General features: G+C 46.0%; 1 protein-coding gene across 1 annotated transcript; it reads left to right on the top strand.

Annotated features, from left to right (window-relative positions):
• Positions 1-1,869: 1,869 nt before the first annotated feature.
• On the top strand, positions 1,870-2,444 carry LOC120648502. Its single transcript, XM_039925265.1, has 2 exons — positions 1,870-2,003; positions 2,079-2,444. The coding sequence occupies exons 1-2, from the start codon at positions 1,952-1,954 to the stop codon at positions 2,282-2,284; spliced, it is 258 nt and encodes an 85-aa protein (XP_039781199.1). The 5' UTR covers positions 1,870-1,951; the 3' UTR covers positions 2,285-2,444.
• Positions 2,445-16,515: the final 14,071 nt, after the last annotated feature.

Raw genomic sequence — 16,515 nt, 5'->3', positions numbered from 1 at the left:
GCTCGGCTCAGCCCATCAATAGATGAACCTAGCCCACGAGCCCATGAATTGCAGGCACGCAGCAGCCCATGACCGCTAATTTTGCCCTGTTTGCCTTGCTCTGACAGTCTGACCACTCTGATGTGATGATGCATGCCTGTCAGTCTCGAAATGGGCTTCCAGGAAACTGCCCAACCATGTGTCTGCATTGTCAACGATTGTGACGTTCTTGTTATAACGGCGAGGCCAGGTTTGCACGTTTTGTTGATTGCGTTGCTACCGCTAACATTTTACTGAACATTATTCTGAAGTGATGCATGCCCTTCAGTCTTCACATGGTGCTTCCAAACAAGGCTGGATGAAAAACTCGTAACTCGCTAGCTCGCTCGACTCGCTCATTAGTAGCTCAGTTCGACTCGCTTGTTAGTAGCTCAGCTCGAGCTCGACTCATTTTATAATGAGCCAGCTCGAGCTGGCTTGCGAGCTGCTCGCGAGCCATAACAAGCCAAGATAAATAACAAATATTGTATGAATTAGTGGAAACGATCAACGAATAATGATTGATCATGATCATGAATGATAACATACTTATATTTTTCATTATAAAATTCATATTATTTTATTTATTTCACTTTAAATATGCATGTGATGTGTTTTTTTACAGATTTACGGTTAGCCTCTCTATGTAAATATTTTTATACTCTGGCTCGCGCGCCAAACGAGCTAGCTCGAGCCACTAACGAGCCGAGCCGAGCTAGCTTTCTGGCTCGTTTGTATAACAAGCTATAACGAGTCGAGCCATAACGAGCCGAGCTGGCTCGATATCCAGCTCTACTTCCAGGAAACTGCACAACCTATTGTCTGAATTGTTCATTGATTATGTTATGATAATGTGGGCCGGTCTTGGCTAGAACTAGTTCAGCTTCGGAAGCAGCAAATGGGATTAGTTTGTTCAAAATTGTTAGCATACTAAGTAGGGGCGCAAATTGGCTTTAGCTGCACCTCCAACCCTCTTTTGTTTAAAATTTTGAGTTGGAGGTGCATGTACGGGTCACAAATTTACACCCATAGTATTAGTTAGTTGCTTGGATAAGATTTGTCAGTGGGTTTGTTAGGCAGCTTGTCCATAAAAGGTTGCCTTGAGTCCTAGATTAAGTAAGCAGAAAATAGATCAAAAGAAGCATCCAGAGCCTCCAGAGGACCACGAGTTAACCGATCTATCTTGCTGTTCGTAACAAAGTTTTTTTTGAAAATAAACTGTCCGTAACAAAATAACCACACCAGATTATTCCTGATTCTCTTCCTTTAAAAGATTAGCCAGTTCAGACCTCGACTTCTGAGACTAAGTTCTGATCCAAACTTCTTGGATAAGGCTGAAAAAGCAACTAGTGGTAGAATTGTTATGTGTGAGGTCATGATGAGTTCTCACAACTAGAGGGACAAGCACAAGCTATATATGTCAAGGTTCGGCACATAATTAAAGGAGTCAACAATCTGTCTGAATCAACCCTTTAGAAAACGATACTGAATTCTTTTGAAGGAAAAGGAACGTGCTGAAATCGGTCAGACACCAGATTTTGGCTGAAAATTTGCTACTTCGCTCAATTGTATGGGCCTAGACTTTTCAATGCCTCCGACTCAAGTGTGAAATCAGGGATTTGACCACCCATGGAACTCTGAAACGGTCTACCGACTTGCTGCGGAAGCAGTGACAGGATACGCTATGTTAGTGCAGTCCACGTCGTTCAGTATTCTGGCATCTAAAGCAACTGACTTATTCTGTTTGCTACTGGACTTACTGGCCTGCAAGCCGCCGTGTACTTTGGAGAGACGTGTAAACTTCACCATCACGACACCTACTCCATGCTGTTTCAGCTAGCCATGCTGACAATTTCGCACTGCCATCTTCCCTATATAATCCATCGATATACAGACGGCAGCACGAGCAAAGCAAACTGAAGGGACGAACGAAATGGCCTCCATGAAGCTGCTCACCCTCGCCTGCATCCTCCTCCTCCTCTCCGGTACGCTGCATGTCACATTTGCTAGCCAATCTTGCCGTAATCGATCTTGATCCAGGGCGGGATGAATCATGGCAGGGCTCGTCGTGTTCGGCACGGCGGCGCCGGCGCCGGAGCCGTGCCCGGTGGTGTGCATCCAGGGCGGGTACATCACCTGCGACAACTACCCCTACCAGAAGCTGGACGGCTGCGTATGCGAGTGCGCGCCCAAGGATGGCGTCAACTGCGTGCTCCACCTCCTGGCCACGGGCGACGCTTTCAACTGCTCCGCGGCGAAGGCGTAGGCTTCTCGGCTGGAGCCTCGCGAGCACACCCTTGCTGCTCGTGGCCTCTACGTGGCGTTTGTGATTGTCTGAATAATAGTGTGCCTGAATGTTGTCAGCGAAGTATGTTTGGTTAACAAAATGGTAATAATGAAGTACTCCTTAGCACGTGTGATCGATACCGTCGCTGCTGTTTGCACTAACCGATGGCCTTCAGTGAGTCCTGAACATTTGGATCTGTAACCGTACATGGTCTTTGGTTTGGGGTGTGGACTGGTGATGGATCATCATCCAATATCTTAAGAAACTCAGAATCTAATGGCCTTCAGTGAATCCTGAATGGCCTTCAGTGAGCCAGCCCTGAATAAGTTGTCTGAAGGGTCGATCCATCGATCCCCACCTCAAGTCAACACAAGCCAACGATCTTGCATGCCCATCCTTCACCACTGATAGATGGGCGCGCGGCGTTCCTAGAGTTGACAGGAAGCTGATCGAGCTGCTGAAGCCAAGGCATTGACCCTGGAAGTTCGGTATAAACAATGCGATGCAAATTAAAATAAAGTTAAGTTGGGCATAGTATCTCGTTTCAAAAAAAGTTGGGCATAGTATCTGGTGAAGGTGAAACCTTCTCGCCCTGCTACATAACCCGAAACTCGACGCAAGTTTGGGGATAGGGACAGCAGCGTGCTGTGTGCACATACATTCAGTTACCTACTAGCGCCATGGGCAGCATGAGCTTCTCCCTCGTCGCCGCTGTCCTCCTCTCCGGTACAAATATCTGATCATCTCATGAATTTCTTCGCACTACTACTATATCTGCCTTTTGCCTCCTCTTCTTTGCAAAAAAAGAAGAAGAAAAAACTAATTTTGGATTTCAACTCGTAGCTCCTGATTCCTGAGTCAAAACCCTTTCTTAATATATGAGGAATGAGAGTACTCTATCCTGCTTGTGATGAGTGAATTGTCAATCGTGCGGTGTGATCGTGCGTTTGGTCTTTGGATTGCAGGTACACGGGCGTCGAGTGTCGACGGAGAGCTGCCGTGGAGGAGCTCAGGCCGGGCGCAGCTGTGGCGTCCACTCCTGAATCGAGGGCGCAAGCGGCGACGGAAGGCGGGTTTCTTGGTTTGCGCCACAAAACCAAGCAGGCGGACGGCAGTTGAAGACGCCAAGTCGTGGAGGCACGGGCGTCGGTCTCGGGACTGACGGAGGCGACGGGCGTCGACGGCGTCTAGGGCCTCGCAGCGGGCGAGGAGGTGACGGGCGTCGGGCGGCGTTTAGGGCCGTCAGAAGGCCGAGGCGGGAACGACGTTTAGGGCCACGACATGGAGGCGGTAATCTTACCGCGCGAGGAGTTTTGACGGTTTTCTCAAAACCGGCCATCTACCCGGGTTTCCCGGACCTTCCAAAACCGTGGACCAGATCTTCATCAAGATGGCGGCATCGTGGAGAAGACTTCGTTCCGAAGAAAGAACCTCAGCCGTCAGATGAGATCGTGTACAGGGGAAAGCTGCAGACCAACCGGTCTGACCAGTCCCTGGCACCGGTCTGACCGGTCTCCACGGGAATAAATACCCCCCACCAGCCCGTGGCTGGTTGAGTCTCTTGAGTCTTTTCGAATCCTTTTCGTTTTTCCTTTTCCCTTCCCCTGCTCTAGGTTAGGGCCAATGACTCCAACGCAAACGAGAGTTAGGGTTTAGCTAGTCTCTCAAATTAGTGGGTAGGATGATGGGCGGATGACTCTAGCCTTGTATAGGTGAATTCCTCTGAGATTTATGAATGGAATCTGGTTAAGATTCACCCTTGTGTATTGAGTATTCGTCCTCCCCTTCCTCTCTTGCATTTTGGACTCGAATTCTCCTCTTTTGGTGTGTTTCGTATTTGGAGGAGTCAAGCTCTTCGATTCGTGTTTTGATGGACTCGCTGTGACGATTCTGATTCATCTAGCTCAGTGCCAAACCCTCTAGAATCGCGAGTTCTCACGAATTGGAGTTTTTGAGTTTTTGAGAAAACCCCAATCCTCTTTGATCTTCCATTGATTTCTCACGATCTGTTAATCTTTTGGAAAAGATTTCTTGGGGATATGTTCACGGGATAGTTGTGAAGGTATCCTCCAAGTTTCATTGGATTTGGACTTCGTTTGCTCGAGATTCAACTTTTGAAGTCTTGTTCCCGAGCTTTCTGGAAGCGACCGGTCTGACCGGTCCCTTCCACCGGTCTGATCGGTGTGACCAGCCTGACCGGGGAGTTGCACCGGTCTGACCGGTCTCTGCAGTCCAGTTCTGCGTTTCGACTCGTTTTGCTTCCGCGTAGTTTCCTAGGACGTTGTTGCTCAGAGATAGTCCATAGCTATTCTCTCGTATCCTAGGTGTGAGGGCTTGCGGTGATTTTTGGGATATAGGCCGACGGATCGATTTCGAAAAAAAATTTGATCGGCTTCCATTCACCCACCTCTGGTCGCCGACTTCGGTCCCTCAATATAGGCTCTACTGAGATTGTCTTTAATTTCTATGCTTCTTTCTACAAACCAGGACTTGTGATACTGGGGTCGACGACGGAGCGCACTGAAGCCGTCTGCACTGTCATGTGCGTGCAAGGGGTCTACATGACATGCCGGAACTACGAGGGCAATCTGACCCAGTGCGCGTGCCACTGCAAGCCGGACGACGGCCACGGCTGCGTCGTCTACTCCGCCAACGGCACGGCTCTGCAGCGCTGCTGATGAAGACAAGGCGCGCGGTGTCTGCTTGCAGCCTCGACCGCGTCTGCGCGGCCGGCTATTAGATTTGATTTGTCCGAGAGATAAATGGTGTTGTGCCTTGTGTGATGGCATCGAACAGGGGGGGGGGGGGGGGCACTGCTGAATTTGCTTCAATTTAATTACTACCGTCCTGAAACGGAGCTGTAACCCAATCTCTAAATTCTTTTTTGGTGATCGTCCATTCATCCTAGTCCTTTTTTCCTTTTATTGTCTCTCCACCTTTTTTTTTTATTTGCAGTGTGTACAAAATGATACTACGCGGCCACTAAGGGAGCACCACCGTCCTAAACTGAAGATAGCCTGCCAATTTTTATTTGTTATTTTGGGCCTTTGTTGTGCCATCTTGTGCCCTTGGGGAACTTGAGCAAGTACTACAATATACGCAACTGAACTACTACTATATATGTCTACTATACCCCTAATATAGAGGAGAGGCACTTTATCTTTCTTGGATCACCCGTGCGATCTTCGTGATTGCGTCCATGTGACTGGCGCTGAACGAGGCCATCAACAACCTTAACAAAAAGCGAAGAAAAATAGAAAATCTTGAAGTTTGGAAGGGGCAAACGCTCCCGAATCAGACGAAGATCGGGAGAATGGTTAGTATCTGGTGAAGGTGAAACCTTCTCGGCTTGGTATATAAGCCAAACTCCTCGCCATGTTTGGAGACAGGAAGTTCCTGCACTGTTACTGTAGTCTGTACACAGTATACATTGCAAGGCAGCCATGGCCTCCATCAACTTCTCCCTCGCAGCCGCCGTCCTCCTCTCCGGTAGACGCTTGATCCTACTCATGGGAGTTACCATTCCCACATTGCTCTCTAGTTTTCGCATCTCGTCGTATTCGTTGCCCTTGTCTCCTAAAATCCTTCTGAATCATATAGGTGGTCATGAATCTTTCGTGTCTTTGTAAGCCAGGTCTTCTGATCCTGGGGACGGCGATCGAGCCGGCGGAAGCGTTGGTCTGCAGCACGATCGCGTGCGCGCAGGGGACGTACATGACCTGCGCCAACACCCCGGGGAAGTACTTCTCCGGGTGCTCCTGCCAGTGCGCCCCGACGGGCTGCACCGGCTGCGCCGTCTACCTCGCCGACGGCTCCACGCTGCAGGGCTGAAAACGATCGCGGCAGCATCGTTCTGTTCTGGTTTCGTGTTCGCGTGTCGGCGTGTGACGGTGTCAGCTCCTACAAGATGATGATGATGATGATGATGTAATAAAAAGCAAAGAGGCTTTGCTTCTTACGGCGGTCTTAACTTGAGCAGAGCTTGATCGCCAGCTCGTTTTATTTAGGCTTTTACTATCGTCGTTTACCGTTACCGGATTGCAGTTTATTACTAAAATTCCCTTTCTGTCTTGAGATGGAGCAGAAAGGGAACTCTGCAGCCTGATCTCTGCGCTGTTCAATAGTTATATCCATTTCTTATTGTAAACGATTTGTCAAATTGGACTTCAAGTAACACTGGGAGTGAACTAGCACTGGGAGGCCTATAAAAATTCTATTTACATGCTGGTCTTAGAACATTCGGTCCATCATGAGAATAATTTTATAATGCATATTTTTTTTATATTTGAAGTAATATATCCTACTATTACTAATCGAAGACTTCTTTAATAGCCTCCCTGTTAATCCTCGCTATATGTGCTACAAGAAAAGATAAATTATAGAAATTCTCAAAGTCCATAATTCCGATGGACTCTAATCATCATTGGTAATGATATCAGTTGGATCTATTGTGGTTTCTAAAAAATTAAATCTCTCAATAATTATGAAAGTAATCAAAAGTAACCCTCTAAATCTATAACCAATTCAAATTACCCACCTTGTCATTTATAAAAAAATAGCCTTAAATAAACCTTTAGTTTCATCAAAATTACCCTGCATGCAATTTGCATATAAATTGCCCACATCTAGCGTTATTAAAAATAGACTATAGTAAGCCCCAAATATACCTCTAAATTATCTACATTTGTCACTGTAATTCATTTTTCACCAATGTAGTACTTTGATCACAATAGCATTAGTGTCCACATGACCTTTGTTTTTTTTACCTGCAATTTTCCATCTCTCTGGTTAATTTGGATACTCTTAATCTATGATAATAATCACAAAAATATTCTTAAAACATTTCATAACAAAGGAAAGCGTGTACTTCATCAACCAACAAAGTGTTTTAACCAAAAGATCAACCAACAGAATTTGAACTTAAAACTCAATTTATGGGTGGAGAAACGAAAGAAGACAATCTCAGGGTACAAATGGAAATAGTTTGGGGAGTAAAATAAGGCTCAATTTTGTTCGAGAGTCAAACGGATAAAGTGGATTATCCAAGACAGCAAAGTAAACAATTTCCTTTTTTTATTTTTCTTTACTAAGTTGTGGACTGGGCAATGGCGCAATGGTTCGCTACTCGTCCACTTGCTTTCTTGGATCTCTAGGCCGTGTGATCTCCGTGATCTTGTCCATGTGAACATGACGGTGAACTCAATGTACATAAACCAAGAAACTCTTGGAATTCGGGATGAACAATGCCACAAAACCTACACAAAGTTGGGCAGAATGCGGTGTACATCCAGTGAAGGTTTCACCTTCTTTCCTTCAGAAAAGGTTTCACCTTTCTCTGCCAGTTATATAAGAAGCCGAAGATTTGTGGTCTGAGGAAGTTCAGAGTACTACTAGTGACAAGAGCCTTAAGCTAGCATGGCCTCAATCAACTTGTCCCTCGCAGTCGCCGTCCTCCTCTCCGGTAGATATCTCTGCTCCATTCCATGAACTGTGTTCCTCATTGCTCTAGTTTTTTCCCCATTTCATCTCGTCGCGCTTGGCTCCTAGAATCCTCCTAAATTGTTGGTACCGATCAGACAATTTTGTGCCTTGCAAACCAGGGCTTCTGATACTTGGGATGGCAATTGAGCCCAGCGAAGCTGTCTGCACTCTCATGTGTGCGCAGGGCACGTACATCACGTGCGCCAACAGCCCCGGGCAGAACTTCACCGGGTGCGCCTGCGGCCAGTGCGCGCCGCCGGGCTGCGCCCTGCGCGGGCTGCGTCGTCCACCTCGCCGGCGGCTCGACCCTGCGGGGCTGAAAACGACGCCTTCCTCTCGCCGGGCGGTCGTCTCGTGTGTTTGCGCTTGCGTTTCTGAAATGATGGATGGTGTTCTTGCAATAATAAAGAGCAAGAGGAGAGCTCGCTTGCTACCAGCTTTCGTTGTCCTGGCATTTTCTCTGAAATAATCTGGAATGTTTCAAGCTGCTCTTCAGTGTTCAGTACTGAAATTGAGCTGACAGGGTACCGCATGACTTGAAAACCTGGATAGTGTTTCAAAAAAGCAAAGCATGATGAGTTGCTTCTGATGAGACATGCATGCGTTTTCTCTGAATCTCTGAAATTTTAATCGAGTCCGATCCCCCGCCGCGTTCCCTGACTTGTGAGTTGCATGCAGATGCTATACGTCGCTTCAGGACAGAGATCGAGGCGACAGCACGACGAGCGAGAACAGCCGTAGGAGATAGCACTGCGAACCCCACACTTGACCTGCCGATAAGATGCATGCGAGTGCGCGGCGCCGGTGCTCACCAGCTCACGTTTAATTTCTACCCTATATAAACCCATCGACCCTCAGGCCCTGAAACCCAAACACGAGCGCAGACGCAAGCTGCTAAGAAGAAAGAGATCATGGCCTCCATGAAGCTCTCCTTCACCTTCATCCTCCTCTCCGGTAAGCTGGCATGTAGTGCTATCAAGCACAGAATGAACCACAAGGATCTCGGTTCTTGCTCGGCTAAGCTTGGTGGCTTGGTGCCGTGATTGACCGCCGGTGACATGCATGCAGGGCTCATCGTGCTGGGCGAGATCGGCAGCAAGGAGGCGGCGTGCCCGGCGCGGTGCGTCCAGGCCGCCTACCTCACCTGCGACAACTACACGTCGAAGCAGCTCGGGGGGTGCGACTGCCAGTGCGCGCCCAAGGACGGCAAGAACTGCAGGCTCCACTTCCTGCGCACCGGCGGGACGTTCAACTGCCCGGCGCAGTAGGAGCCATCAGCCATGGAGTAGTGCTAGCTAGCCAAACCTTGTACATATCCTAGTCAGGTCGTTTTGCACAGTAAAATAAGGCAATTTCATGTCCGATGGGACAGTTGGTTTGGAGTGTGAGAGACTGAGTTGAACAGAATAATGTACTGCGCGGCAAAAGTAAGTATGCAAACTCATTTTGTAGAAGTTCAAACGAAAATGACAAATTTCCCAACTTTATTTTCTTGCCTCTTCCTTTTTATTTTCTTTGAATATCGGCTGCATCGCCGCAAGAGCCCAGTGTATGTCGGTATGTGATGACGTCATGCATGATATATTTGTGTGGGTCAGGAGTTTGAGGCGGTCGATCAGGGTTCTGTCTCATCACCAGCTTTTATCTATATACTGCGAGAACCATATTTTAATGGTAATGACTTTAAACCGGCCGGCCGTACGTTAATGCATCTGCACGGCCGGCTCTATCCATTTGATTTGGCCTAACTCATTCTTCTCCACACATCTCGCATCTCTCTACCTGACAGCCCTCTCCCTCCAACCCTCGGCATCTCCTCCCTCCCTTCCCCCACCTCCCATCCCTGCCGGCCTTCCCTTCCCCACGCGAACTTCTTTCCCCTGCGGAGCCATCCTTCCCCTCGCCTCCGGTCCCCTCCTTTTCCATGCCCCACCCTCAGTGAGAGGGGTCGCAGCGGCGTGAGGCCACGGTGCCGAGGGGCCGCGGGAGGCGGAGGGACCCTCCCCCAATCCCAACGGAGGGGCAGCGGCAGGGCAGGGGTCACGGATCCGCGATGTGGCACGAAGGAGCGGATGCAGAGTCGTGATGTGGGAGCCGGCGACCATGGCGAGCAGCGCGGAGCAAGGGGCCACAGGCGGCAGCGCAGATCCTTGGAGACCACAAGGACAGAAGGACGTGACACGAAGGTGCAGATGAAGGGCCGCGGCGTGGAGCCGGGGACCGCGGGCGAAGGCATGGATCCCCGGGAGCATGTCAACGGCAGGGCGCGGCACGAAGGCAGATGAAGGTTAGTGGTATTCCCGTAGCTGTGTTTTATGTGGTTTACTGAAGCGCAAATCGATAATTGATGGTAGGAGCATACCAATATGAAAGTGAGTTCTCCTTTCGGCGATGTGGACAATTATTTCTCGTTCACACTAGCTCCCTAGTCTCTGAATCACTTGATTTTTTTGTTTGTTTTTTGAATTGGCGAGTGAGCGAAGTTGAAATTGGAGATAACATGGGGTAGGGATGGGGGCCTCATTGCCTCAACTGTTTTGCTCTGATTCTAAAGCATGTGTGGAAGGTGTTAAATGGTCTGATCTGCTCGGTTAGGGTTTGAGAGCTCATCATTGTTAGTTACATTTATTTTATAAGATGTGTGCTGATAGTACATGGACATAAGAATCTGGTTTATGTTATTGATAGTGTTTTGACGATCTGGCAAAGACAAGGGCTAGGGAATTATCGATCTGGATTTTCAGTTTTTGTAGTATGATTTTTCAACATACAGCTGACACCTTATTGCATCTTTTAGTTTTGCTGCCTTTTTTACATGTTCGGCTTAAAGGATCATGCCATTAGGCAAATATCATGGACCTGATTTAGACAAGAGTGCTCTTTAGGCAATAACATAGGTAGGGATCAGGCAACAATGTTGTTCTAGATAGGCAATAATATCTCATGTATTTATGTATTATTATATCTTACAAAAGAGTACTTGCAAATAGTGTTCTTGTGGTACTTAAGTGTTGCTCACTTTTGTTTTTAGCTTTTGTTTTCTTCTCAATTACTTGAATGCTTAGCTTCTGTTGCCATTAGACGCATCCCCTATGTTTTACATCTTGTTGTCTCTAGTGCACCATACAAGTATACAACCAAGTAATGGGTCGGCTTTCTTACATTAAAAGGAGTAAATTTGTTAGGCCTAATTTTTAGTTTGCTCCGTTAAGTCTCTATTTGTAACTCCAAGGAAATTCCAATATCTATGAAGTCTTTACTAAAACTTACAGGGCAAACATTATGAACTGCTTGTTTTAGGTCTTTTCCTCCAAAATAATTTCTTAGATTGATACCATTCTTTTGTTTTCTCACTGCCTTTTAATCCTTTTTCAGTAATTCTATGGCATCACCATGAGACCTCCCTTCTGTGTGTGCTTTGTTAGTTTTGTTCCGTTGATTCTCTCAGCGATAGAAATTAGACAATAAGTGCTGCTAAATTAGGCAAACCAATATACTTTGTAGGCAATAATATAGTTCTAAATTAGCAATAATACAAGTGTGAACTTAGAGGGCTCCCAAGACCACAAGAAGTGCATGCCCATGTTAGTGATCTGTCTTCTTGAACTAGGCGTAACTATATACCATTCTTGAATTAGGCACAAGCATGATTCTCAGTTAGGCAGTAGTTTAATTAACACAAATGTTCCATTTGTCTACTCCAGAATAATGTTTTTCTTTACTTAGGCATTTGCTTATAATTTCCCGATCTTCCTACTGGTCATTTTTTGGATTTCATATATGCAACTTATGCTCAACCAACAAACAAATTAATTATACTAGCCAAGCATCAATCTAAGCAATAATATGTTAAGAACAAGGCTAACTCAGTGCATATATTTAGGCATTTCTTATGATTTTCATATATACAACTCAATACATATATTCAGGCTTAAGAACAAAAGCAAACCCAGGACATGTTATATGAGTTTTCCTTGTTTATTTTTACCATTGGGCAACAATGTGTTATTAGCAAGGAAGAATAATTCAAGCTCTTAGGTAATTACTTGTTATGCCTCACTATTTTCCACTATACTACAAGTTCTCTAATCAAATCATATTCATTCTAAATATTTTGCAGGTATCCAGCAGGAAAGAAGGAAATACTGGTGGATATAAAACAAGAGCTCGGCGGCTCCCCAGTCCCCAGTGGCCCAGTCTCATAAGAAGATGGTAACTCTCCCATCTAACCCCTCACTCTTCCCTTCCCCTCAGTCCAAGATCCGCCAGTAGCAAGTCAGTTTGTCCCACCCGATGTTCTCTAGCTGTGTAATGAGTTGCTGGGAAGCAAGTTGCTTGTGGTCGTACAGGCGATGAACGTTTTTCACCTATGTTTTTGCTGTGACCTTATGTTGTACTTCTGATCAATTATCTGTCCCAGTGAAGATAAATTTTCAGTCCAAAGATGATTGAAGATTTGTTTTAGCTTCAAGACATTGACATGCCTTCTTGATTAATGAATGGCTTGTGCTTAAAATCAGGACATGTTGTATGAGTTTTCTTTGTTTATTTTTACCATTAGGCAACAATGTGTTATTAGTAAGGTAGAATAATTCAAGCTCTAGGCAATTGAGTCTAAGCAAATCATTGTTATTAGTTAGGCAAAATAATATTTTTGGTTAGGCAACTTTTTACTATAGAATGGGCAAAACAGTACATTTGCCTATAGGCAATTTCTGATGAGCTTTTTATTTCTGGTGTGTCTCTACTGAAAATTAGGATAAACAAGCTAGTTGTTTATCTCATCTGAATTATTTTTGTTTGTTTTTATTTTTAATTTGTTATGTGTTGCATGCTAACTGAGTTCGTTCTCTTTATTTTGTTGTCGCATGGCAGGTCATGAAAGGTACTCACCAGTTATGCAAGTGTGAAGCAGTGTGAAGCATAGAAACGTGCATTTCTGATTATATACAGTTATGAATAGCTAGATTTTCCTGTGATGCTTTTGATTTTAGGGGAGGATGGGAGGCAAATCTATGTGTAAATAGCATATTATATAATCAAATTGCTAGATTTATGATCTTTGTAGTTCAGAATCTTGTCTTGTAATCATATGCACGTTTCGGAAAAAATGCAAGCTTCGTTTCATGCAATTTTTTAATTTTTTGAATTATCCTTTGACAATACTTTTGAGTTACAGTGGCAGTTTTATCTAAATAAGAAAAGGGAAAAAATCTGATTGTCTTTGTTGCAAAAAAGAAACAGATAGACCATACGGCCGGCCTAAATTACGGCCGGCCGAACGTTAGCCGAATCCTATTTTAATTAGCAACATAAATGCTTACTAGATTCAGTGTGAACTCTGGGACTAGGCCAATCCAAGTGGTCTGCTCTGTATACCGGAATTAATGCAACCCGACGACGCTCTTTGTTTTTTCAGGCAGGTGATGGCGCACGGCCGCCGCTTCGCCTTCTATCCGTCCGGCGCGCCAGCTGGCGTCAAACCCTCGTGGGTCCGTGTGGCGCGTACGGCGGGTCCGAGGAAACGGCAGCGGGTCCGAACACGGCAGCGGCCGCACGGCGATGAGTAGTGGCAGGCAGGCTGCCAGCTCGTGATCTGCATCTCCTCGTATATATATGCACGCACACCCCCCCAGCCCGGGCCGTGCACGGCGCTCCTGCCAACCGACCGATCGCCATGGCCGCCGCCGCCTCCATGAACCTGGGTGATCCATAACCAAGTGGTGTCTGAGTTCTGGCTCGTGTGAATCTTCTCATCCTCGAATCTCGATGTGTTTCTTCCAGGGCTCGTCGTGTTCGGCGAGGTCGGTGGCGCCGCGGCGAGGACGCCCAGCAGGGTGGACTGCTCGTTGGTCCGGTGCATCCAGGGCGGGTACATCATGTGCGACAACTACCCAGGGCAGGAGCTGGACGGCTGCATCTGCGGGTGCGCGCCCAGGAACGGCAAGAACTGCGTGCTCTACCTCCAGTCCGGCTCCAAGCAACAGTGCGGCTAGCCGGAGTAGCGGCGCTGGCCGCCGACCGAACTGTGCGCGCTCGCCATGCTCGCCTTGCCTCCATGGATGTAACAAGTTTCAGACTTTAGAGAGTCTGGCTAGAATAATGCCGCCGCTTGTATCAACGCGTCGGAGTTGTATTCGGTGAAAATGATGAACAAAAACAGATGATGATTTTTTTTTAAGCAAGAATGTGCATATGGCTCTTGGACCCTTGTGGTGTGCGGTTTTTCTGAAGTCGTGTGATTAATAAATGCTCTGTTCTTCGAGCAAATGCATATGAGACAGATGCAAGCCATCATGGTCATGGAGCATGCATGTAAGGCTTAAGGCATAGAAGATGAGTAGCGTTACTAAAGCATAATTAGTGGGTGTTTTACACTATTGTTCTAGCTCCTAGATCTTCAGGGAAGAATGGAGTACTGGGGATACGTCAAAGACTTTGCTCAGAAGTCAGAGGCCGTTATCTCTAGATCGGTGTGGCCACAGTGCCACACTAACAAACTGTTTAATAGTTGATTAGTTGTTCTCAACCTAACTTGCAAGAAGACAGTGACGCGTCAGATTATGTTGCTTGACAGCTGCGTCGTCGCTTGTGTTGCTTGACTAATCACTCTCACTCTGTGCCAGTTACAGTATAATGCCTAATGGGATTCTGCTGCTTTCTCTGGAATGCAATAATGCCGTGTATAGCTTCCGGCTTTCAATGTTTGTGAAGGTTGGTACCTAAAAATCTGCCTTAAATTTGCCGGGTTTTTTTCCTGTCAAAATGCATTAACAAAAAAAGCAGCATAAACTAAATTTTATAGAATGATAATCTCTGTGCAATTGAAGCGAGATGAACGGTTACGAGATGCAAACTTGTGTAAAACTGTAAGAGCACTATGTTACGAACAGACCTCTGTAGCTTCTTTTCTAAGTATGCTGTAGTCTTTTGTGAAAGCATTTGGAAGAAATTAGTACTTAATGTGCACAGTACTGTGCGATGAACCTGCTGCAAGCCATGGGTGTAGCATATCGTTGAACAGCACTTTAAGAAACAAACAGAGACTGCTGATTTTTTTGACTGACCGTACCATCTTGGATCCAGAGCGCATCCTTGTACAGTGGACCACTGCTTAGTGCATACTAAACAAAGTCCCTCGCAAAAAAAAAAGTCAAAAAGGAAACGGTCAACAAAGCTACACGGATACGCGAAGATAAAGTCAGACCTAGATTTTGATGACTTAATAAGTGCCCATATCCCACATTCACATGACCCAAATAATAGAGCTGCAGTTTTCATTTTCCCTTCTTTTTGCGAGGACAAAAACTCGGGCTCTTGACCAAAGCTGCCTATAAAAGTATACTCTAGCAGCGAGACCATACTCTGGCTCTTCACTGAAGAGAAGTTACAGAACATGGCTACAATCAAGCTTGCTCTTCCGGTAGCTCTTCTGTTATGTGGTACCAGTCCTGTTCTTGCCCTCTCCCTCTCTTCTTACTCCCAACTCTTCTCACTCATCGCGCTGTGACGGAATCGCCAAATTAAAACTCTAAATTAAACATAATGGCCATCATTTGAACACATCGGGCGCATTAACTTAATGGTTTAATTTGACAGTCCTTTCTCAGCCCACGTCCCGATCGAAACAACACCGATAGTCTCACGCGAAGGTGAGCGCAGATGCTACAAGCACGACATATATTTAAAAATACAGCAATATACATAAGATTTTACCTTAAGTTTTACAAACCAAGTTTGAATACATACATAATTTATAAACTTTACAATACCGAAATTAAGGTTCAAATAGAGGGAAGGGCCTACTACTACCAAAAGTGTACCCTAGGGAGATCCCTAACTAAGAGTCTGGCTCCACAACCTCTCATCCCTCTGCGTCCTGGCGGATGAACTTAACGCAGCAGGGACAGAAGTCTATGTCTGAGTGTCCTGAAATAATATTTCAACAAAAACCCTGAGCAACTAATACTCAGCAAGACTTACCCGACTAGGGGTATACATAGCCCACGTATCTAGACATGCAAAGCTTTTGGCTGGTGGTTTATTTTGCAGAAAAGCGTCTAAAAGTGGATCCTTATTTTCAATATTATTGCTCCAGATTCTATATAGATTAACCATAATCTAATATTTGCATAGACCATCTAGAACAAACATGGTAGAACATTATTCACAATTCAAAATAGAATCAACACACATATTATATTCTATGTTCCACTTCATAATACTATGATGTGACTCGGTGATTAAGGTGCCCATGTCCGAGAGCGACTGACGGCGAATCGATTCGATTTAACCTTGTAAGGTGGACCTAACCAACACGGCACGCAATTGCCCCGTCGGATGATACGAGCCAACCATTCCCCTCCCCGCCGCGAACTACAGAACCGCCACACCTGCCTATAGTCAGCTGAGCCCTACGAGAGACCACCAAAAATAAACATTTGTATCCAAATTCTCCGCGGCCACTCGACTACCCTAAGGGGTGGGTAGAAGTTCTGTACTTTCGGAGCGAGGCAGTACTAGGCTTACCGGTTTCGACTACCTCCTACTCCCGGCATGCGGTTAGTACAATTCAAACATGATCAGCAGGGCCGACAACGGTACAGTCCTTAACCGACACAGACGGAGCTATACTTTTCTCCGCCCGGTCTCAACTTCTATTTTTCTTTTCCTTTCAAGATTAGTAACTCATATATAGAAACATAAAATAACCTATATCTCGCGAGTAA

This window comes from Panicum virgatum, chromosome 9K, assembly GCF_016808335.1.
Source record: "Panicum virgatum strain AP13 chromosome 9K, P.virgatum_v5, whole genome shotgun sequence".
NCBI lineage: Eukaryota > Viridiplantae > Streptophyta > Magnoliopsida > Poales > Poaceae > Panicum > Panicum virgatum.
Note: the sequence above shows the minus strand (reverse complement) of the source record. Positions and strands in the feature narration are given on the sequence as shown.

Excerpts from the sequence above, each read along its gene's own strand:
- LOC120648502 (XM_039925265.1), top strand. The coding sequence starts at position 1,952 with ATGGCCTCCATGAAGCTGCTCACCCTCGCCTGCATCCTCCTCCTCCTC. Across the intron at positions 2,004-2,078 it reads CATCCTCCTCCTCCTCTCCG|GGCTCGTCGTGTTCGGCACG; the intron begins GTACGCTGCATG and ends GAATCATGGCAG.